This window comes from Scyliorhinus canicula, chromosome 8, assembly GCF_902713615.1.
Source record: "Scyliorhinus canicula chromosome 8, sScyCan1.1, whole genome shotgun sequence".
NCBI lineage: Eukaryota > Metazoa > Chordata > Chondrichthyes > Carcharhiniformes > Scyliorhinidae > Scyliorhinus > Scyliorhinus canicula.
In genome coordinates this window covers 8,003,078-8,027,435 of record NC_052153.1, presented here as the reverse complement: position 1 = coordinate 8,027,435, position 24,358 = coordinate 8,003,078, and the positions used below count along the sequence as shown (strand labels likewise).

The 24,358-nt window shown below is 44.1% G+C and overlaps 1 protein-coding gene across 2 annotated transcripts in view; it reads right to left on the bottom strand.

The window, feature by feature from the left end:
- The window catches only part of elp1 (elongator acetyltransferase complex subunit 1), an 87,708-nt gene that overhangs the window by 47,725 nt on the left and 15,625 nt on the right, over positions 1–24,358 (bottom strand). For both annotated transcript variants that reach the window (XM_038804111.1, XM_038804112.1), the window contains exons 9-19: positions 22,662–22,785; positions 14,925–15,030; positions 13,747–13,977; positions 11,940–12,110; positions 10,279–10,378; positions 6,616–6,792; positions 5,478–5,584; positions 3,042–3,151; positions 1,860–1,913; positions 1,634–1,739; positions 840–955 (exon numbers count right to left, since the gene is read on the bottom strand). In XM_038804111.1, coding sequence (XP_038660039.1) covers positions 840–955; positions 1,634–1,739; positions 1,860–1,913; positions 3,042–3,151; positions 5,478–5,584; positions 6,616–6,792; positions 10,279–10,378; positions 11,940–12,110; positions 13,747–13,977; positions 14,925–15,030; positions 22,662–22,785 — 1,402 coding nt within the window. The remainder of the gene's footprint in view (positions 1–839; positions 956–1,633; positions 1,740–1,859; positions 1,914–3,041; positions 3,152–5,477; positions 5,585–6,615; positions 6,793–10,278; positions 10,379–11,939; positions 12,111–13,746; positions 13,978–14,924; positions 15,031–22,661; positions 22,786–24,358) is intronic.

Sequence of the window (24,358 nt, the reverse complement as noted above, 5' to 3'; positions counted from 1 at the left end):
AAGAATTATGTTATTATGTTATTCCAGGAATCATATGAACAAGCCTCTCAAGCCTGTCCTGCCATTCAGTCAGATCACTGGTGATCTGTATCTTAACTCGATCGAACGACCTTGCTTCTGTAACTCTTAATACCCTCACCTAACAAAAATGCTAACAATCATAGTTCTGAAATGTTTCAATTGACTCCCAGCATCAGGAGCTTTGTGGGGAAGAGAGCTCCAGATTTGGGGCGGCACAGTGGTTAGCACAGTTGCTTCACATCTCCAGGGTCCCAGGTTTGATAACCGGCTTGGGTGACTGTTTGTGTGGAGTCTGCACTTTCTCCCCGTGTCTGCGTGGTTTCTTCCGGGTGCTCCGGTCTCCTCCCACAAGTCCAAAGATGTACAGGTTACGTGGATTTGCCATGCCAAATTGTCCCCAGTGTCCAAAAAGGTTAGATGGGGTTCAGGGATAGGGTGGAGGTGTGGGGATAGGGTGGAGGTATGGGCTTCGGTCGGGTGCTCTTTCCAAGGGCCGGTGCAGCCTTGATGGGCCGAATGGCCTCCTTCTGCACTGTAAATTCTATGATTCTATTTCCACTTCACTTTGTACGAAAATCTAGAAACCAAAGGGAAAATTTGCTGTGATGTTGCAGGTGTTGGATTCTTTCCACTTGTGCAGCGTACACCAGTTATTTGGCATTAAAGCTGATTCACAACCTCAAAGGGACGTTATTTCTTTATTTAAATCAACGGCTGGTATTTCAGTTTTGCTCCCAATTACCATACCCCTTCTCCTGGCTGCTGCACTCGAGACGAGAGGAAGGAGAGCAACGCATTTCAGCAATGCCACTACTGACCTGAAGGAGGAGTTTGGTGTCCTGGGGGACAACAGTCACAATGCGAGAACCTCTCTCCACTCTACGGACTGTTTCATCGTTTGGCTGGGAATCACTACTTGAAAGGTGCGACAAAGCTGCTTGTGGAGACAACAAATTCAATCAATCTTAGGCGGTCAACGTCTTAAAAGCACAGGCATAAACAGCAAGGACCTACAGTGTCCTGATTACAAGAGCTAGTTTGCCAATTTTGCATCAGGTATAAAGATTGCTTAAATAGAATTCACGGAGATCCTTAAACTTCATAGAATTCATAGAATTTACAGTGCAGAAGGAGGCCAATCGGCCCATCGAGTTTGCACCGGCTCTTGGAAAGAGCACACTACCCAAGGTCAACACCTCCCCCTAACCCAATAACCCAGTAACCCCACCCAACACTAAGGGCAATTTTGCACACTAAGGGCAATTTATCATGGCCAATCACCTAACCTGCAAATCTTTGGACTGTGGGAGGAAACCGGAGCACCCAGAGGAAACCCACGCACACACGGGGAGGATGTGCAGACTTCGCACAGACAGTGACCCAAGCCGGAATCGAACCTGGGACCCTGGAGCTGTGAAGCCATTGTGCTATCCACAATGCTACCGTGCTGCCCTGCAACTTGCATCAGGATTGGCAACAAAAACGTTATTCGGCACAGGGCAGTGGGTAGCAACTGCAATTTTCCCTTCTGATGACAAACAAAACTCCAAGCAGTCTAATAATACTGATCTCTGAGCACCTTAATCCAGTTTACTGTGTTTTACACACTCACCTTTTAATGAAGTAGTCCTAAGATCGAGACAGCGACAGGTGTGTGAATGGGTCGTGAACAGCAGGAACTCATCGCACACGACAAATGACGTGACGTTGGAGGCTATCTGTTTAGAATGCAAACACCCCAAAAGTAATTTTTAAAACGGCATTCACTGCTTTAAATTTGCCAAGAAAACAACCCCAAATGCTTTCAAATAAAACACATCAGAAATAATGCAACTTACCTCTAAATCGTTGATGAAAAAACGAGATCTTTCTGTCAGACCCAAGACCATTTGCTAGAGGGGAGAACAGATAGGAAACGGTAAGCTCAATTTTAGGTGCAGATGCTTGAAACAATGAAATAACCCAATCATTGCATCCGTTTGTTAATGAAATAAGAGACAGTGGAAACACTTTAGGGATGTCCTCAAAGGATTCCGGAAGAGGTCAAATATATGGGAGTTCCTGGCTTGCGACCGACCAGAATGGAGAATGGTTGTTCAGAAAGGCACCGAGCAAATCGAGAGACTATGTTGGGAACCTGCACAAACCTACAAACAATTAATCTACCCTGCCCTTCGAACACTGCCTGCCCTGCCCACATGTGGCAGTCTGCAGATCGTGCTTTCAGACTTATCAACCCTCTCGGAACCCATCGAACTGGAATGGAAGTAAGCCATCCTCAATCCTGAGGGGCTGCTGAAGAGACGAGGAATGAAATAAGTGGCTGAACCGCAAAAAACAGGTAGGTCTGAGGTTTTGATAAGTTTGTTATCTCTGATATTTGGCAAGAGGGGCCCTATTTTCATTTCACTTTCAATTAAGGAGAGATAGATTTCTCTCATCAATGCTGTTCAGCGCCTACAGTTGGAAGCACAGGCGGAAGTTGGATGGGGGTTGGATCAGGCATCCCTCCCCACTATGTCAAACAGCCTGCGGACACTCCGTGTTCAGGGATGTTCATTGAGAATGACCTTCTGCATGAGGATTCAGGTTGCACCTGATGCCTCTGGGGCAGCACTGTGGCAAACAGCTGATGCTCTTATAATATAAAAGCAAAATACTGTGAATGTCAGAAACTTGAAACAAAAACAAGAAATGTTGGATAATCCCAGCAGATCACAGAATCGCTACAGTGTAGAAGGAGGCCATTTGGCCCATCGAGTGTGCAATGATTCTCTGAAAGAGCATTCTACCTAGGCCCACTTCCCCACCCTATCCCTGTAACCCAGTAATTCCACCTAACCTTTCGGACACTTAGGGGCAATTTATCACGGCCAATCCACCTCACCTGGTCTGGCAGCATGGGTGAAGAGAGAGAGAGAGAGAAAGAGTTAACATTGAGTCCGTGTGACTCTTCTTCAGAGCCGATGCTTTCAGGTGGAAGAAAAAAAAACATGCCAGAGAAAGATAAACCCGCTTACCTCTGCATCGACAGTACATAGAGCTGTCTCAATACAAGGCTGAGGAAATTGCACCAAACATCCAGTAGCTGACTTCCAGGGTTTCACACATGACTCAGAGGAATCTGTAGCTGAAGGAGACATTGAAATCTGAATATAGACAACAGCAACTTCCATCTGCGCGGTAACTTCAAGCGTGTTGCCCCAAGATGCTTCATTGGAGTTATCAAAATTTGACAGAGCCACATAAGGAGGTATTTACGGCAGGTGAGTAAAAATTTGGTCAAAGAGGAAGATTTTAAAGAGTGTCTTAAAGGAAGAGAGTGAGAGCAAGAGATCAAGAGTCAAAGCGGTTTAGTGACTGAATTCTGGACCTTAAGGCTCAGGTAACTGAATGTATGGTGCCAATGGTGGAGTCTATTGTTTAGAAAATAAACACACGCAGGGTTTTAGCACCATTCCCTCTCTCCTCACATCTGTAACTCTGCAAAGGGATGGCACAGTGGTTAGCACTGCTGCCTCACAGTGCCAGGATCCGGGTTTAATTCTGGCCTTGGTAACTGTCTGTGTGGAGTTTGCATGTTCCCCCACGTCTGCGTGGGTTTCCTCCGGGTGCTCCGGTTTCCTCCCACAGTATAAGGTTAGGTGGATTGGCCATGCTAAATTGCCCCTAGGTGGAGTTACGGGAATAGGGTGGGGGATTGGACCTAGATAGTGTGCTCTTTCAGAGGATTGGTGCAGACTTGATGGGCTGAATGGTCTCCTTCTACACTGTGAGGATTCTATGATCTCTCATTAGAAGCTACAGACAGGCCCTAATTTGAATAAGACAGATTGATAAATAGCTTCAAAATGAAAATGAAAAATGAAATGAAAATCGCTTGTCACAAGTAGGCTTCAAATGAAGTTACGGGTTTGTGAGCAAGAATTCTCTAAGCTAGATAAAAAGGCAAGTACACATCCTAACAATAGCTTTACTGGCATTATTTCAATGCAATTAGTACCAAGAACAGTACTGCAAATCAAACTGACCCTTTTTTATTTCCAAAAGTAAATTTAGTCATCTCTCCAACAGACCTAACTTGGAATTGACAGTGACAACTGGCCAATAATGTGATGAAACCTGTTTTGTTTGATCAGGCGAAGTTGCATCTCAAAGCATTACCCAAATTAAAGTTGACATGTAGACACCGGGGCATAATGAAACGTATTGGCCACAAGATCAATTCACGTCTGGTGGGGGAGTAGGAGGGGCAGGAAAGAAAAACATTTATAATTATTTCCGTGTGTTTGCAAAGGTAACAAATGCAAAAAAATACAAATCAGAGCTTCTTCCCATCCCTTTCACATTGAACTCCATTAGCATTAACCCTCCATCATTTACTCCCTCATATTACTTTTATAATAATCTTGATTATCACAAATAGGCTTACATTAACACTGCAATGAAGTTACTGTGAAAATCCCCCAGTCGCCACATTCGGGTACACAGAGGGAGAATTCAGAATGTCCAATTCACCTCGCAGCAAGTCTTTCGGGACTTGTGGGAGGAAACTGGAGCACCCGGAGGAAATCCAAGCAGACACGGGGAAAAAGTGCAGACTCCGCACAGGCAGTGACCCAAGCCGGAAATTGAACCTGGGACCCTGGCGTTGTGAAGTCATAGTGCTAACCACTGTGCTACCCACACTACTTGCCTCAACTACTGCCACATTCTCATCACTCTCCAGGTAAGCAAAGAAAAGTTTATTATGAATTCTCATTTGAATTGCAATCTTCTATTGATGGCGTTCGATTCTGTTCATCCCCACAAGTGAAGCCTCTCATTCTGGGTCCGCTCTATCGAAAGCGTTAACCATTTTAAAGATTAGGTCACCCCTCAAGAGAAAAGAGTTGCAGTCTGTACACCCTTGGCTGATGTAATGAATTTGTTCTGTTTGTGATGTGAGTGCCTTGCCCACAGGAAGTGTTTCCCCATAGGAATTTTCAGCTCACCAAAACTGGAGAATGACAGATGGGGGGGGGGGGGGGGGAGAGAGAGAGAGAGAGAGAGAGAGAGAGAGAGAGAGAGAGACAACGATTTCTCACTCTCGCTCAATATGTACTAATAGGGCAGCACGGAGGCACAGTGGTTAGCCCTGTTGCCTCACGGCGCCGAGGTGCCGGGTTCGATCCCGGCTCTGGGTCACTGTCCGTGTGGAGTTTGCACATTCTCCCCGTGTTTGCGTGGGTTTCGCCCCCACAACCCAAAAGATGTGCAGGGTAGGTGGATTGAACACGCTAAATTGCTCCTTAATTGGAAAAACTGAATTGGGTACTCTAAAAAATTTTTTAAAATAAAGATAAAATAAAATATGTACTCCTAATAGAAGCTCAAAGTCCCAAGGACTGGTTACTGGCAGATAATAAAACAGTCGCCATGTTTTATTTAAGTTACTTAATTAGAAATACACAAACCCCAGAAGTATCTTAGAATCTGCCCACTGGAAAGCAGCAAAGCAACAGTATGGGTCTTCTGGTTGTGGCACAGGTTGATTACGTGGCCATCCACGATTACAGGAGACCTAGAAACATTAACAACACTATTATCACAAAGATGTAGCAGAAAGCAACAGACTGTCATGGTTCGCAGGGAACAGGGTTAGAATTGAAGGACAGTATTTGATACCGCAATATAAAAGACAAAAACACTGCTCATGCGGATATCTGAAATTAGAACAGGAAGTGCTGGAAATACTTAGCAGGTCTGGCAACACGGTGCTGCATGACTTGCTGTGCATTTCCAGTTTATATTTGTACGTTAAACCCTGCACAAACAGATACAATAAGATATTTTGCTATACGTATGTGAGAGGAGCATTTGCTGAGTTAAAAGAATCATTGATTTATTCCAATTAGCTGGACTTAACGCAAGAGATTTAATTCTGGTGCACAGCATTGTGTGGACATTCCAGATCAGGGTGTGGGCGGAAAGTCAGCAGGGAAGCAATGGAATCAAACTTTTCAAATGGCATGTATTTCAAATTTCACAATACAAGCCTCAATAATCACTTCACTCATTAAATTTAAAATAAGTCGCCTTATCCCAGCTATCCCAACATCCTGAGATTAAAACTTTTGTAAATATCATAACCGTAGCGCTTCCGCAAATTGCAAATACTGAACTCCTGGTATGCTGCAAAACTATGAACTCTGCAATTGGAGAATTCCAGTATGATTAGGATTGCTTGTTTATATTTTTATTTGTTCATGGGATGTGGTTAGGCCAGCATTTATTGCCCATCCCTAATTACCCTTGAGGTTGCGGTGTGCTGCCTTCCTGAACTGCTGCAGTCCATGTGTCGTAGGAACATGCGCAGTGCTATTAGGAAGGGAGTTCCAGGATTTTGATAGTGAAGGAATGGCGATATAGTCCCAAGACAGTGTGGTGTGTGTCTTGGAGAGTGGTGGTGTTCCCAAGCATCTGCTGTCCTTGTCCTGCTAGGTGTAAACGTTATGGGTTTTTATGGTGCTGTCGAAGGAGTGGTGTTGAGTTGTTTTGCGTTCTCGGACTCTACAAAAAGATGATCCTTCCGAAATGGGCCAGATTCCATACCTGATCTGAATCTCTCCCTCCTGAGACTCCTCTGATGAAGTTACCAGCTGACAGACAACAGACTGCGAAGTCCTGTGACCTTGACACAGAGCCAGAAACATGCTCTCCTTTACCCAGGTAATCATTCGCAACTTCAATGGGTTCAGGGGCTCACTAGCTCCTTCTTCAAACTTAATTCTGTCATTTCCACAAAGACAAAAAGTTAGAACAAAACTTGATTAAAAGTTAATAATTTTTTTAAAAAGTTGATCCAAAGTTAACGCCTTGGGCACAAATTATGCTTTCAAATTTAATTTTTGTGACTAATTAGTTGGGAAAAATTTAGTGATGTTTATATTTCAATATGTTTTTTCTCTTGCTTGTTTGGTTACAATACATTGGATCACTCGCATTTCAAATTTCTGGAAAGAGTGACATGTTGCTGAAGCTTTTGTCTTGCGCGCGAGACGGTCAAATTTCAAACGATAACAATTTGCACTACATGAAAGAAAGATTGTCTGGCAAATCGACTCTGACTGGCTGAGGCATTGCAATGGAGAAAACAACAAGAAACTAGGCTCCTCACGGTAATTCAAAAAAGGCACATGGCTTGAACATATTCCTTTTGTTTGCAGAGAATGGGTCCTGCACTTCTAGAAAGTGTAAACGAGTCACGTTATGAGCTTGTCCGACTGTCTTAAATTGGTTGTTGATGTAGCTATTAGCGCACTCAGGATTGTTTAGCAAGTGCTGCCCAATCATGGAATCACATCCAGCAGATGTTTTGCTTCGGGTTTTGCAAGCGGGGGCTGTTTCAGTAAGGTCTGAGCCTACAGTTACCTGTTGCTTTCTCCATTGCAACACTTTAGCCAATTGATCAGAATTGATTTGCCAAGCAACCAGCACCATTTCCTCCTGCGGTATAAATTATTGTGATTGTTTGAAATTTGGCATTCTTGTGTTAGTCCTGATGAGTGCAAGAAGAAAACTTCAGCAATGTGTCTCTCTTCCGCAATCTCCAAGTTCTGTACTAGCAATCAATTATTTGGTTACATTCTTAGTCCACAGGATAGTATGTAGTTTGTAACAAACTCCAAAACGGTGAAATGTGCGGTGCTTGACTTGTGGAATAGCTCCGGGGTGGGTTGGAAGCCTTAGGTTGTGCTCGCCTATTAGAATCATTCGTTGGTGTATGAGTTTCTCTATTCGGTAGTGGCGGGCTGTCTCTCTTGCCTGAGGTCTAAGTTATGTCAGAAATGTGCTAACAGCTGTCAGGAGTTTGGTGCTTGATGCAGCAGGTAGAGAATCAAGTCATTTAGTCATATTATCATCAGAAATTACCACCATAGAATGACACAGTACACAAGGCCATTCAGCCCACTCTGTTTGTGCCAGCAGGTTCAGGAGCACAAGAACAGGAGGAAACCATTCAGCAACCCCCAGTCTGTTCCGCCATTCAGTTAAGACGATGGCTGGTCTGTGTCCTAACCCCATCCACCTGTCTTGGCTCCATAATCCTTAACACCCCTTCATGGCAAAGCTCTACCAACCTCAGCTTTGAGATTTCCGACTGAGCGCCGGCTGCTTGGTTGAGAGTTCCCTTCCCCTTTGTGTGAATAAGTGCTTCCTGGCATCACTGCAGAATGGCTTGGCTCCCCTTGTTTTGGAACCCCACCCCATCAGAGAAAACAGCTTCTCTCTATCTACTGTCATGAGAATGTCGCTTTAAGAAATGGTTAGCTGCTCATGTTACTGCAGTGATGTCAGAGTTTGGGTGGAGCTGAGCTCTGGTTCTGCTTTTTAGTTTCACTTTGAGAATTTGAGAATTCATTTTTCAGTGTGTTGCAGATGAAATCAGAAAAAGCAGCTGTACTGCTGAGCTCTCTGCCATGAAGGACTATCTCTTAATCATGAAATGAAATGAAAATCGCTTATTGTCACAAGTAGGCTTCAAATGAGGTTACTGTGAAAAGCCCCTAGTCGCCACATTCCGGCACCTGTTAGGGTAGGCTGGTACGGGAATTGCTGCCTTGGTCTGCTTTCAAATCCAGCGATTTAGCCCTGTGCTAAACAGCCCCTTTGGTGAATTCAGAATTATAAATGTTTTCAGTATTGAATGTAAACCCTGATGTACTTCTGTTTAGAGGTTTGTTAAGTCTTTTGGGTGCTAAAAGGACAGCATACAGATTACTTAGTGTTGTATTCTTTGGGGGGTGTATTTGATTTAATGGTTGCTAAGATATTCACTGTTTGTTTTAAAAAGGTTAACTTGAGTTCATAGAATAAACATTGTTTTGTTTTTAAAAAATACTTTTCCATTTCTGCTGTACCATTCCTGTAAAGCCATTACCCATACCACAATTAAAAGTTGTGGGTCAGGTGAACTCTATGATACACTTTGGGGTTCTCTAAACCCTGACCCATAACACTACCCTAACAAATCCTTTCTTAAACACCTTAATTAGATCACCTCTTAATTTTCTATATTCAAGGGAATGGGAGCCTCTGCTCTGCAACCCGTCCTCATAAGTTAACCCTTTTAACACCAGCATCACTCAGGAAGGAAAGGTCTCTGCAGGAAATGCAATTTACAGGGCACTTGCTTACCTTATGGCAGGTGACAGCAACAACTTGCATTTATATAGCACCTCGAAAATCTCAAGGCATTTCAAACGGAGTTAACCAAATAAATCTGGACTCTGGGCCACATGGGGGGGATATGAAACTGGGTTCCAAGGAGTATCGGAGAGGCAGAGAGGTTTAGGGAGGGAATTCCAGAGCTTACAACCCAGGCAACTGGAAGCAGAGCCACCAATGTTGGAGCGGTTAAAATCGGAGATCTACATTATCAATGAGCAGCTAAAGACCAAACAGGAGGACGTGTAAACCAATGTCCCTCACTCATGAAGAAATATATTCTACATCCACTGAAGGTGAGCCACCTCGGTGACCTACTAATGGTAATTTTCACAGCCACATTATTTTTTTAAAAGTCCATTCAGGAGATGTGGGCATTGTTGGAAAGTCCCAGCATTTATTGCCCATTCCTGGCTGCCCTTGAACTGAGTGGCTTGCTGGGCCATTTCAGAGGGCAGTTAAAAGTCGATCACACTGCTGTAGTTCTGGAGTCACACGGAGGCCAGGACAGGCAAGGATGGCCGATTTCTTTCCCTCAGGGGCATTAGTGAGCTTGATGGGTTTGACGACAATCGTCAATTACTTCATAGCCATCATCAGGTTTTTAAAAAAATCAAATTCAAAGTTCACCACCTGCTAAGGTGGGATTCAAACCTAGGTTCCCAGAGCCTTACAAGGGATCAACATTGATTTTTTTTTTTTTTTTTAAATTTAGTGTACCCAATCATTTTTCCAATTAAGGGGCAATTTAGCGTGGCCAATCCACCTAGCTTGCACATTTTTGGGTTGTGGGGGCGAAACCCACGCAGACACGGGGAGAATGTGCAAACTCCACACGGACAGTGACCCAGAGCCGGGATCGAACCTGGGACCTCAGCGCCATGAGGCGGTTGTGCTAACCACTAGGCCACCGTGCTGCCCTGGATCAACATTGATAATATCACCACTTCCCCACCTTCTGGCATAAAACCAGCTAGGCACGAATTGTATAAAGCACAAGTAGTTCATGGAAGAGCAGGGGGAGCAATACCACCAAATTAAACCAACCTGTATGTTTTTACCAGTTTGGGGATTGTGATGCGTTTCTTCGATCCACTTCCACCGCCAGCACCAACTTTAATTTGAGTGTCCTCATTCACACCATCACCTGCTCAAGAAAACAAAAATTAAAATCTAATTGAAAATTCTTTCAATCATCTAGAATAATTGTATATTTTGTTAATTAAACATTTATATAGGGTGTTTTTCGACTTCCCAAGTCACTTCGCCGTCAATAAAATATTTCTGAATTGTTGTCAATATTAAAATGTATGGAAATGCGGCTGCCAATTTATACACAGCAAGCTTCCACAAACAGCAATATGATAATGATCGGATAATCTGTTTAAGCACTGTTGGCTGAGGGATCAATATCACTCGGACAACTCCAGTGTCCTTGCTGGAATATTACCGTGCAATCTTGTATGCCCGCCTGAGAAGGCAGATGCAGCTTAACAACTCACTCAAAAGGCACACCTCCAGCAGTGCAGCACCCTCTCGGCCTGACACTGAAACGTCAGCCGAGACCATGTGCTCGTGAAGTCTTGAATAGAGCTTGAACTCAGATTTGTTTGACTACCCACTTAGCTATCGACTATAGTCATTTCGATTCAATTATGGATAGGGGTAATTGTCAAATGTTCTGTCGAGCCTGTCGAATAGTCAGCCACTGCTAATTATTAAATAATGTAGATTTTAAGGATCGGCAGATATAAAAGTCACTAAAGAGATTTACAAGAAAGATACAATCAGGAAAGACGGAACAGGCTTGGGAGCCCTTTTTCTCCAGGAAAGAGGAGACTGAGTGATAACTTGATGTATGTCTTCAAAATAATGACGGTGCTCAATATAAAGATGGTACCAATTGTTGGTGATATCAAAAACTAGGGGCTCTAAATATAAGACAGTCATTAATAAATCCATTGAGGAATTCAGCAAATACTTTACCCAGAGAGTGATGAGAATGTGGAACATGCCGCCACAGGGAGTGGTTGAAGCATAAATAATAATAATCTTTATTGTCACCAATAGGCTTACATTGAGACTGCAATGAAGTTACTGTGAAAAGCCCCCAGTCGCCACATTCCGGCGCCTGTTTGGGTACACTGAGGGAGAATTCAGAATGTCCAAATTACCTAACAAGCACATCTTTCGGGACATGTGGGAGGAAACCGGAGCAGCCAGAGGAAACCCACGCAGACACGGGGGGGAATGTGCAGAATCCACACAGACAGTGACCCAAGCCAGGAATCGAACCTGGGACCCTGGCGCTGTGAAGCAACAGTGCTAATCACAGTAGAAGCGAGAGAAGCATTGGACAGAAAGGTAATAGAATGATATGCTTATCCAGCGAGAGGACAAGGTGGGAAGAGGCTTGTCTGTAACATAAACAGTGAATGGTAAGTTTCTGTAGATTCTATACAGTATTCTGAATTTTTGCTCAATTTAGTTGGAGAGGGGACAGGACACAATCTTGGGAGAGCCTTTCCTCAAAAGATTAAATGAATTGTGTTGTTGTCCGTGACAGAGTGGACGGCACTTACTGTGTGGAATGAATGGCCTTCTATGTATTGTCAGTTTACTTATTAGCACAAAATCGTGACATTTCTTTTCCGCTCATTTAAAAACTGCTGCAATAAAGCAGTTGGTCACTAGCCATGTATGCTCACCAGCCTGGTAGACTGAAATCCGGCTGTCTGTTGTCAGGATTGCAATATCATTGCTCCTCTGTGGATCTGACGAGAATACAATCTGATTCACAGCACAGGGCAGCTGCAGCTGATATGCACACATTGGCGGAGGCACCACTGTTTGGCGAAAAGGTGTCACCAGTACTTTATCTGCCAATGCCAAGAAAAAGAAAACAAGTATTACTAAAATCAAACAAAAATTAAATTTAAAAATGCTAGATTTTATGTCACTGATGAATCCTGATATTTTCATGTTCAATCTCAGTTGGTGTACCAGAAAACTAAAATCTCTAAATATTCTATGGTTAAATATACTTGCATTCATGACAATCAGCAATCCACTGCCTGCCAAAATGTTTCAGCATGAAATTAGGCAAGTGCAAGGTCAAAGTACTGCAAATGTTGGAAATCTGAAATAGAAATTGGAAATGGTGGAAACACCCAGCAGGTCAGGCAGCCATTTGATGAACTGCTAATGCTGTTTCTCACTAACATACAAGTACTTTCGGGTGTTAACCCGAATCCTGTTGAGAAGGTTGGTTTTGTCAAGAAAATAAGCATTTCTTGAATCATCACCTCACCACCACCTCCTCGAGGGCAATTAGAGAGAGGCTATAAAAATGCTGGCCTAGATGCTGATGGCCACATCTCTTAAAAGAATGCGGTCTTGCATTACTGGCTAATGCCAGAAATAATTCACAGGCACAAATTGCTTCGAAAAGGTGCGTTAAGAAACCGATAAATCAATGCACAGTACCTTCTGCAGCGCGACAGGTTAAACAAAGTAAAACAGAAAAAGATACATTTATTCTGTGCTATTCGAGACCATAGGACATCCGAAACTGCCAAAGTACTTTTGAAGTCTGGTTACGTGATATAGGGAACACAGTAGCCAATCTGCACACAGCAAGCTCCCACAAAGAGGAATGGCTGATTCAGACAACATCTCAGCCGATGAGCATGGGTTCCCTAGTCATTCAAATTCCTCAAGCCCGTTTCCGCCTTTCCTGTAGGTGCCAATGTTTCAGGCTGGAGCATGGTCCCAAAGCCTTAGCATCTCTGGAGCCCTACCCAAATGATCACATGACCTGAATCAGTAACTGCGATGAACGTCCAGCAGTGCATCACAATTACATTTGCACGTTGCTGGTGCCTTATGTCGACACACAAGCATTTTCCAGATGATGGGTTAACCATCGGAAGCACAGTGCCTGCTCAGATTTTATCCTTCCTTTTTCTGGGAGCTGCCGAAGCAACTGCTGCCATATTGGCAGCACTAATTCCCGAGTAAACCGTGAGCATTTTGATCAAAAGAATCATTCTAGGAAACGGGGTGGGGGGTTTCCACAACAAATTGTTGTGCTTTGCAATGCACTGCCCGAAAGGGCATTAGAAGCAATAGCCACTTTCAGGAAGAGCTTTGCTCCAACTGGAGAGCTCTTTCCAAAGGGTACAATGGGCTGACTGACCAATCTCGGTGCTGTACAATTGTATTATCCACTTGGCTGCTCTGTCTTACTTTCCTCATTTCGAAACAAAACAAATAAATCGATTTGAAGGGAATAGCTTGATTCACTGCTATTCGAAACACGCACTTAGCAGTGCTGCTTTTATGTGGAAATGATTATGCTTGTGATAGTATGACAATCAGAATGATGGGGGTGGAGGTATTTTCAGTTCAAATGGCTCCACTTAAGGTTAGTACAAGATGATGGGTTACACACATCAATGCTAAAATTTACCCACAATACAAGCATCAATTCTCAGGCTCAAAGGAAACGATTACCTCCATCGATCACAGCTACGTTAGCAAAGTCACCGCTCTCTTCTCCTGTACTTCGATCAATGGTCCAATGCCAGTTAAAGGACAGGTAAAGCCACCCACTGCAGAGCACGTGCAGTCGATAGGGACTCTCGGGATCCCACATTAGGGATACAATCCGTTCCGCCCGGTCACCACCAAAATGCAGGCTCTGTTTCAGGTACCAGTGGTAGTTGCCCACTGTCCACAACTGAACTGCAAGACAACAAGAATAAAAACAGCCAAGTGTTGCTGAGACCAAGGTTAAAGCTGCAATCATGTCCAATCAGAAAGCATGGCATTTTTTTCTCTTAAAACAATGACTTAGGCGTAGGGCATCTGGAGAGAAGGTGATGCACAAAATAGGCTCACTAACACTCCACCTGATTTAGGAGGCAGGCTGCCCAGATTATAGACATGTGACAGCCACAGATGCACCCCCGTCCCTAACAACCACTCCACAACATGATCCTAGCTAAGTGATCAATAACTCTCAGTGGGGATAACACTGCAACTGGGATCATATGGCACGGATCCGTTACTATTACTTTTTTGGATTGATGAAAATCAGCATCACTCAACGAGGAGCTGATCCACGAATACCACAACCAGCCACAATTTTGAGGTTCAAAGTTATACGAGGATTTGATCCAATACGTGCAGAGGCACTGTTTCCCAGCATTGGTAACCAGAGGATCCAGCTTTAAGTCAACTGGCGAAAGAGCGGGAGGGGAGGTGAAGAGGAATTTTCTTTTTAATGCAGCGAGTTATGAAGGTCTAGAATGTGCGGCCTGGAAGGGCAGGATGGAGGTAGATTTATTAGTCATTTTTAATTGGATAAATACTTGAAAGTGGAAAGAGTGAGACACCATTTGGACAGCTCTTTTAAAGAGCTAGCACAACATGATAGGCCCAATGGCCTCTTACTCTGGTTTATGATTCTAAGCCATAATTATTTTAACATCAGAATTTTGGTCTGGCTTGGCAGTCTAAGTAATATTCAGGCAGTCAATCTTCAGACATAATGTAAAGCAGAGCAAACAGAAGAATTTGTTAAAATCAAATTGATGTTCTGCTTGGATACAGTTTGCTAGATAGAGGGCAAAGTACCCCCCCACTCCCCCAACCCCGTACACCAGAGCGTCTGGAAGATAACTTAATACCGTATGTATTTTGATGGACGTCTTTGATCCCTCCGTTCGTTGATCTCAAATCCTCCAGCCAGACTGCCAACACAGTAGAGTCACTGTTCCAGACCATCTCATTGACCTAACCCAACAGTAAAAGCCAAGCCAGTCAGCAACATACAGATTATCTCCAACTAAGTGCAGAAAATCGACAGGTTAGGAATATAACTACGCTTTCTTTTTAATGTGACCAATTCATTGTCTGATTCGGACAGTAGCGTGAGAGCAGGTTAGATAAAGCCAATGACATCTTAAATATGTCAGCAATAAATCTCAATGCTTTTTACGAATGTTATATAGAATGTACAGCACAGAAGCAGAATCATTATGCTCCACCCGAGGCTGAGGGCAGATCCTTCTATTCCTTTATCTCTCCTGGACTTATTTAGCTTCTCCTTCAATGCATCTCTGCCTCAGATGAGCACTTGAAACGCCAAAGAGTACAAGGTTAGGGCCAAGTGCTGGAAAATGGAGTTAGAATAGATGGGTGCTTGATGACCGGCACAGACACGATGGACCGAAGGGTCCCTTTCTGTGCTGTAAAGCTCTATGACTCTTCGAGCGAGATTCTCTGACCTCCTCATGGCCTGTTTCTTGGTGACAGGAGGCAGCCCGCTAGCGGCTGGATACTCTGGTCCCGCCGCTGTTAACGGGATTGAATCGACCCCACACTAGGATGTTGAACAGCCGGAAGATTTCCCCATGCCTCTATTTCCCTACGGTACAGAGTTCCACATTCTCACCACTCTGGGTAAAGACAATACTCCCGAGTTGCCTATTGGATTTAATAGTAACCATCTTGCATTGATGGCCCCTAGTTTTACATATACTGACAAATGGAAACATTTCTACTTCTACACTACAGAATCCTTTCATAACTTGGGAGGCTTCCATTTGAGACCCTCTGTCTTCACTTCACTAGCGAAACACCGTCACCCCCTCTTTTATCTTTCCAGGTTGTTGCTCCATCTTTCCACGTTGTTGGACCCACGCAGTTCCAGTTCAACATTCTGAATTGATTTGAGGTTTCTCCAGTGTTCCCACATCCTTTCTGTAATGTGCAGACCAGAATTCTACAAGGTACTCATACAGTGGTCTAACCAAGGTTCCCTAAGTTTTAACATAAATTCTGTTTTTGAGTTCTAGTCCTCTATAAAGGAAGCCACGTGCTTTGCTTGCACATGTGATGGATTTGTGAATCTGTCACCCTTAATCACTCTGTGCTTCTACCACTGTTTAGACTCTTATTTTCCAATGAGTAGGTGACCTTCTTACTCTTTCTATGAAGATGTTTCCATATAAACAAATTCCCTTGCAGTTACACAACCGCTCAGCAAGTTTGTTAACAGTGTCACCCTGGACGAGTCCAACAAAGCACATTTGTGGGCAGCACAATGGTTAGCACAACTGCTTCACAACTCCAGGGTCCCAGGTTCGATTCCCGGCTTGGGTCAGTGTCTGTGTGGAGTCTGCACATTCTCCCAGTGTCTGCGTGGGTTTCCTCCGGCTGCTCCGGTTTCCTCGCACAAGTCCCAAAAAGACATGCTGTTACGTAATTTGGACATTCTAAATTCTCCCTCTGTGTACTCGAACAGGCGCCGGAGTGTGGCGGCTAGGGGATTTCCACAGTAACTTCATTGCAGTGTTAATGTCCGCCTACTTGTGACAATAAAGATTAGTATTATTTTTCTGCAGTCTTCCTCAATATGAACTATATGCTTACAAAGAATAATGTATTCCTTATTACTGCCTTTTCATATGATGAACAACGACGAGTCTGAATACAGGAGGGAGATAGAGAACCTAGTGGAGTGGTGCAATGACAACAATCTCTCCCTTAATGCCAGCAAAACTAAAGAGCTGGTCATCGACTTCAGGAAGCATAGTACTGTACACACCCCTGTCAGCATCAACGGAGCTGAGGTAGAGATGGTGAGCAGCTTCAAATTCCTAGGGGTGCACATCACCAAAAATCTATCCTGGTCCACTCATGTCGACGCTATCACCAAGAAAGCACAACAGCGCCTTTACTTCCTCAGGAAACTAAGGAAATTTGGCATGTCCACATTAACCCTTACCAACTTTTACAGATGCACTATAGAGAGCATCCTCTCGGGCTGCATCACAGCCTGGTATGGCAACTGCTCGGCCCAGGACCGCAAGGAACTTCAGAGAGTCGTGAATACCGCCCAGTCCATCACACGAACCTGCCTCCCATCCATCGATTCCATCTACACCTCCCGCTGCCGGGGGAAAGCAGGCAGCATAATCAAGGATCCCTCCCACCCGGCTTACTCACTTTTCCAACTTCTTCCATCGGGCAGGAGATTCAGAAGTCTGAGAACACGGACGAACAGACTCAAAAACAGCTTCTTCCCCACTGTCACCAGACTCCTAAACGACCCTTTTATGGACTGTCCTCATTAATACTACACCCTGTCTGCTTCATCCGATGCCAATGCTTATGTAGTTACATTGTATATATTGTGTAGCCCTATTATGTATTCTCATGTACTTTCTTGAATTCTGTTCAATTCCCTTTCTTCCAATGTACTGAATGATCTGTTGAGCTGCTTGCAGAAAAATACTTTTCACTGTACCTCGGTACACGTGATAATAAACAAATCCAATCCAATCCAATCCAATGAAACCCAATATAATCCAATCTAAACCTTCTTGCATTTTAAGAGTGGTATGTAACATAGGTTTGAATTTCAGCATATAATCGGATCAGAGGTGATGTACAAATTATATCTTATTCCAACCTCAATCTGATACAAACCAAAATTGTATTTAATTTAATTTAGAGTATCCAATTTTATTTCCCCAATTAAGGAGCAATTTAGCATGGCCAATCACCTACCCTGCATATCTTCAGGTTGTGGGGGTACGACTCATGCAGACACGGGGAGAATGTGCAAACCCCGCACGGACAGTGACCCGGGATCAAACCCGGGTCCCCCCGCATCGTGAGGCAGCAGTGCTAACCAACGCGCCACTGTGCCGCCCGCCCACAAACCAAAATGTTGTAGCATATATTGTTTCATAGCACAGGTAAAAATATTAACGAAGGGGGGGGGATAATGAGGGGGTGAAGCTTTGGTGCTCCAAAAAAACGGAGAAAAGGCAAAATAAGGGTGAACAGTCACGTGAAGAATTTCACAAACAAAACCCTAGAAATCTGAAATACAAATGAACACCAGTAAACTAATCGACAGATGTAGCCACTGTGTTAACAACCCAATTGCAATTTCTTAAATAAAAAAAATCAATGCAAAAATGTTCCATAATTGAAGTTAAATCGGGGTAAATGTGTATTTCCGTTTACAAGAATCTAATTTCACAAAAATCTTAACGATACTTCTCGCTACAAATGCAATTCTATTCATCACATTTTAGCAATTTAACCAGACACCAAAGGATGCTGTAATTCAGATATCTGAAAGTTAAAAATCTAATTACACAAAATCTTGCAGGATATTTGAAACACTATTGACTGAAATTACTTCAGAAGACAAAGATGGCTCAGTAGACTAGTCCACCATATGGTGAGCAAGCAAAACATCATCATCTTGTCTGTGCTTGTATGGATGTATATATAGAACGATACAGCGCAGTACAGGCCCTTCGGCCCTCGATGTTGCACCGACATGGAAAAAAAAAACTAAAGTCCATCTAACCTACACTATGCCCTTATCATCCATATGCTTATCCAATAAACTTTTAAATGCCCTCAATGTTGGCGAGTTCACTACTGTTGCAGGTAGGGCATTCCACGGCCTCACCACTCTTTGCGTAAAAAAGCCACCTCTGACCTCTGTCCTATATCTATTACCCCTCAATTTAAGGCTATGTCCCCTCGTGCTAGCCACCCCCAACCGTGGGAGAAGGCTCTCGCTGTCCACCCTGTCTAACCCTCTGATCATTTTGTATGCCTCTATTAAGTCACCTCTTAACCTTCTTCTCTCTAACAAAAACAACCTCAAGTCCATCAGCCTTTCCTCATAAGATTTTCCCTCCATACCAGGCAACATCCTGGTAAATCTCCTCTGCACCCGTTCCAAAGCTTCCACGTCCTTCCTATAATGAGGCGACCAGAACTGTACGCAATACTCCAAATGCAGCCGTACCAGAGTTTTGTACAGCTGCAACATGACCTCATGGCTCCGGAACTCAATCCCTCTACCAATAAAGGCCAACACACCATAGGCCTTCTTCACAACCCTATCAACCTGGGTGGCAACTTTCAGGGATCTATGTACATGGACACCGAGATCCCTCTGCTCATCCACACTGCCAAGAATTTTACCATTAGCCAAATATTCCGCATTCCTGTTTTTCTTTCCAAAGTGAATCACCTCACACTTCTCTACATTAAACTCCATTTGCCACCTCTCAGCCCAGCTCTGCAGCTTATCTATGTCCCTCTGTAACCTGCAACATCCTTCCACACTGTCTACAACTCCACCGACTTTAGTGTCGTCTGCAAATTTACTCACCCATCCTTCTGCGCCCTCCTCTAGGTCATTTATAAAAATGACAAACAGCAACGGCCCCAGAACAGATCCTTGTGGTACGCCACTCGTAACTGAACTCCATTCTGAACATTTGCCATCAACCACCACCCTCTGTCTTCTTTCAACTAGCCAATTTCTGATCCACATCTCTAAATCACCCTCAATCCCCAGCCTCCGTATTTTCTGCAATAGCCGACCGTGGGGAACCTTATCAAACGCTTTACTGAAATCCATATACACCACATCAACTGCTCTACCCTCGTCTACCTGTTCAGTCACCTTCTCAAAGAACTCGATAAGGTTTGTGAGGCATGATCTACCCTTCACAAAACCATGCTGACTATCCCTAATCATATTATTCCTATCTAGATGATTATAAATCGTATCTTTTATAATCCTCTCCAAGACTTTACCCACAACAGACATTAGGCTCACCGGCCTATAGTTACCGGGGTTATCTCTACTCCCCTTCTTGAACAAAGGGACCACATTTGCTATCCTCCAGTCCTCTGGCACTATTCCTGTAGCCAATGATGACCTAAAAATCAAAGCCAAAGGCTCAGCAATCTCTTCCCTGGCTTCCCAGAGAATCCTAGGATAAATCCCATCCGGCCCCGGGGACTTATCTATTTTCACCTTGTCCAGAATTGCCAACACTCTTCCCTACGCACCTCAATGCCATCTATTCTAATACAGTAAGAAGTCTTACAACACCAGGTTAAAGTCCAACAGGTTTGTTTCAAACACGAGCTTTCGGAGCACGGCTCCTTCTTCAGGTGATTCACCTGAAGAAGGAGCCGTGCTCCGAAAGCTCGTGTTTGAAACAAACCTGTTGGACTTTAACCTGGTGTTGTAAGACTTCTTACTGTGCTCACCCCAGTCCAACGCCGGCATCTCCACATCAGATCTATTCTAATAGCCTGGGTCTCAGCATTCTCCTCCACAATATTATCTTTTTCTTGAGTGAATACTGACGAAAAGTATTCATTTAGTATCTCACTTATCTCCTCAGCCTCCACACACAACTTCCCACCACTGTCCTTGACTGGCCCTACTCTTACCCTAGTCATTCTTTTATTCCTGACACACCTATAGAAAGCTTTTGGGTTTTCCTTGATCCTACCTGCCAAAGACTTCTCATGTCCCCTCCTTGCTCGTCTCAGCTCTCTCTTTAGATCCTTCCTCACTTCCTTGTAACTATCAAGCGCCCCAACTGAAACTTCATGCCTCATCTTCACATAGGCCTCCTTCTTCCTCTTAACAAGAGATTCCACTTCTTTGATAAACCACGGTTCCCTCGCTCGACCCCTTCCTCCCTGCCTGACTGGTACGTACTTATCAAGAACATGCAATAGCTGTTCCTTGAACAAGGGGCAGCAGGGTAGCATGGTGGTTAGCATAAATGCTTCACAGCTCCAGGGTCCCAGGTTCGATTCCCGGCTGGGTCACTGTCTGTGTGGAGTCTGCACGTCCTCCCCCTGTGTGCGTGGGTTTCCTCCGGGTGCTCCGGTTTCCTCCCACAGTCCAAAGATGTGCGGGTTAGGTGGATTGGCCATGCTAAATTGCCCGTAGTGTCCTAATAAAAGTAAGGTTAAGGGGGGTTTGTTGGGTTACGGGTATAGGGTGGATACGTGGGTTTGAGTAGGGTGATCATGGCTCGGCACAACATTGAGGGCCGAAGGGCCTGTTCTGTGCTGTACTGTTCTATGTTCTAAGCTCCACATATCCAGTGTGCCCAACCCTTGCAGCCTACTTCTCCAACCAACACATCCTAAGTCATGTCTAATGGCATCATAATTGCCCTTCCCCCAGCTATAACTCTTGCCTTGTGGGGTATACTTATCCCTTTCCATCACTAACGCAAAAGTCACCGAATTGTGGTCACTGTTTCCAAAGTGCTCACCTACCTCCAGATCTAACACCTGGCCTGGTTCATTACCCAAAACCAAATCCAATGTGGCCTCGCCTCTTGTTGGCCTGTCAACATATTGTGTCAGGAAACCCTCCTGCACACATTGTACAAAGAACGACCCATCTAATGTACTCGAACTATATCTTTTCCAGTCAATATTTGGAAAGTTAAAGTCTCCCATAACAACTACCCTGTTACTTTCGCTCTTTTCCAGAATCATCTTCGCCATCCTTTCCTCTACATCCCTAGAACTATTAGGTGGCCTATAGAAAACTCCCAACAGGGTGACCTCTCCTTTCCTGTTTCTACCCTCAGCCCATACTACCTCAGAAGAAGAGTCCCCATCTAGCATCCTTTCCGCCACCGTAATACTGTCCTTGACTAGCAGCGCCACACCTCCCCCTCTTTTGCCCCCTTCTCTGAGCTTACTAAAACACCTAAACCCCGGAACCTGCAACAACCATTCCTGTCCCTGCTCTATCCATGTCTCTGAAATGGCCACAACGTCGAAGTCCCAGGTACCCACCCATGCTGCCAGTTCCCCTACCTTATTTCGTATACTCCTGGCATTGAAGTAGACACACTTCAAACCACCTACCTGAACACTGGCACCCTCCTGCGAAGTCAAAACTGTGCTCCTGACCTCTATACTCTCAATCTCCCGTACCCCAAAACTACAATCCAGGTTCCCATGCCCCTGCTGAATTAGTTTAAATATGGATATTACTGTTGGGTGACACCCCATTAATTATCCCTGGAGACCATGGGATTGGCTTTATGCACATAATTTGTGTTATCGCTCTCCACTCACTATATTTTAGTGGAGAAATCACACCGCTTTTATCAGATGTTGCTGCAGTTTGTAACGGCCTTTTCTTAATTCGACTCTATAGACTGTTGTGGTGCGCCGTTTAAATAGGCTGTTTGATAAATATTTGTCACATGTGTGTTTTCTATCAGTCTTGCTGTACATCCCACCTACGTCTAATTCATTGGCTGACACAATAGACACTGTGCTTAGTCAAAGCAATTTCTGTAGGGTGCTGGGACAATATCATCATTGTCCATATTTCTTGGCTAGGGTAGGAAACATTGTTTAGGGTTCGCTACATTGACGGGTAGTCAGGTTACCTCACTGTGCACGGATGGAGGTGGGGGCTTCAGATAAGGACAGAGCCAAACCCGACCATGATGGCCACAGTCAAATCTAAAAGATCATCCGGACAGAGTACACGTGGAAAGGGGAAAAAGTTCAAAGGGGTGAAAGGAACCGCCAGTACTTGCCTTAACTTGGCCTTTGTCAAAAGGAAGCGAAAACTCTCCGTGCTGTAAACCATTCTGTTCGAAGAAGACAACGTTGTGCTTGTTAAGCTTTCGCTGTGTGGATGCAATCAGGTTCCCTGATGGTCTAGCAGTGGAATGTTGCAATGAAAAACACACACGCGGATTACAAGGGATTCCCAGATATCTCGCATTTCAATTCAAAATAAATATCATGACCATGGAAAATTTAGGTTCCTGTTTATGGACAAATAACTTCTTATTTCCAACAGAAGTAGTGTATACATCTGAAACAAAGCACCCTTTCAATCTAATCACAGTACGGCAGCAGTGTGTAACTCCAAGTGTGGAATTTGTGTGACTCTGATCAACAGCTGCGGTGTCTGTAAGGGACAGATGTTGGTTGCGCTCGGCTAGACATGCCAGACTGATACATGGTTCAGAATGAGGAGGTTACTGCTCACAAAGAATACAGAAAACTCAGCCTTCTACCAATGCCAGTCCAAAGATGCACTAATATTGGGGAGGCTTGAACACAATCTTTTGAGCCTGGGCCATGGCTGATATCCACTGATGGGATTTTTATTAAAAATGTTTTAAGTTGTTCAATTGTATCAGAGTTCACGTCAAACCTCAGCAGGGTTAAAAGCAAAAGATTTGAGAAATAGATTATTTTGCGTTCTGGAGGCCCAAGTCCCGAAAGATGTGCTGGTCAGGTGAATTGGACGGTCTGAATTCTCCCTGTGTGTACCCAAACAGGCGCCGGAGTGTGGCAACCAGGGTGATTTTCACAGTAACTTCATTGCGATGTTAATGTAAGCTTACTTGTGACAATAATAAAGATTACTATTAAGTCATCATAACCCGCAGGTAGATTGCAGGATTATTCCCCTACCTATCTTCACACAAGGCAAATTTCTGCTCTCAGTTACAAGATCTGTATTTGTCTGGTACCTCTCCCAACCTCGGGATGGCCTAAAGCACTTCACAACCACTGAAGCACATTTTATGATCACTATTGTAATGTAGGAAAAGCAGCAGGAAGATTGTGCATGGCAAGCTACCAGAAAACAGCAAAGAGATAGCAGCCAAGTAATCTGTTTAAGAAACGTTAGTTGATGGATAAATATTTGCCAGGACAATTATGTGCTTTGGAATTGTGCTATGCAACCTTTTACATCCACTCGAGGACAGGCAAGGCTTTGTTTAATATCTCAGCTGAATGTACGGTACGGTAAAGTTGCCACAGTCCCAGATGACCATAGGCTGCTTTCCCCTTTGAGGAAAGCTGACTGGCGGGGATTTAACCTGAGGATCACCACACCTCAGGCGAGGGGCAAGGTTGAGAAGGCGGGACCTGCATGAATAACCTCAGCCAGTACAGGGATTGAACCGGCGCTGTTGGCCTCGTTCTGCATCCCGAACCAGCTACTAAATACCAGAGGTAAAAGGACAGAACTGAGACCTGTTGGAGAATACAGGCTACAGGACATCTCTGTGCAAATTTCCCATGTGCAACTACTTCGTCAAAGTATGAGCAGTCAATATTCCACAAAGGAACTCTGCAGAAGAGGAATATCTCCTGTAAGATAGCAACTTGGTTAATTTAGTGAGTACAAATTTGCTGGTTGGGCTATCTCATGGTGGCCGCTCTTCGCTTAGCAAGCAATGATGCGGCATAAATCAACCAAATATGTTCT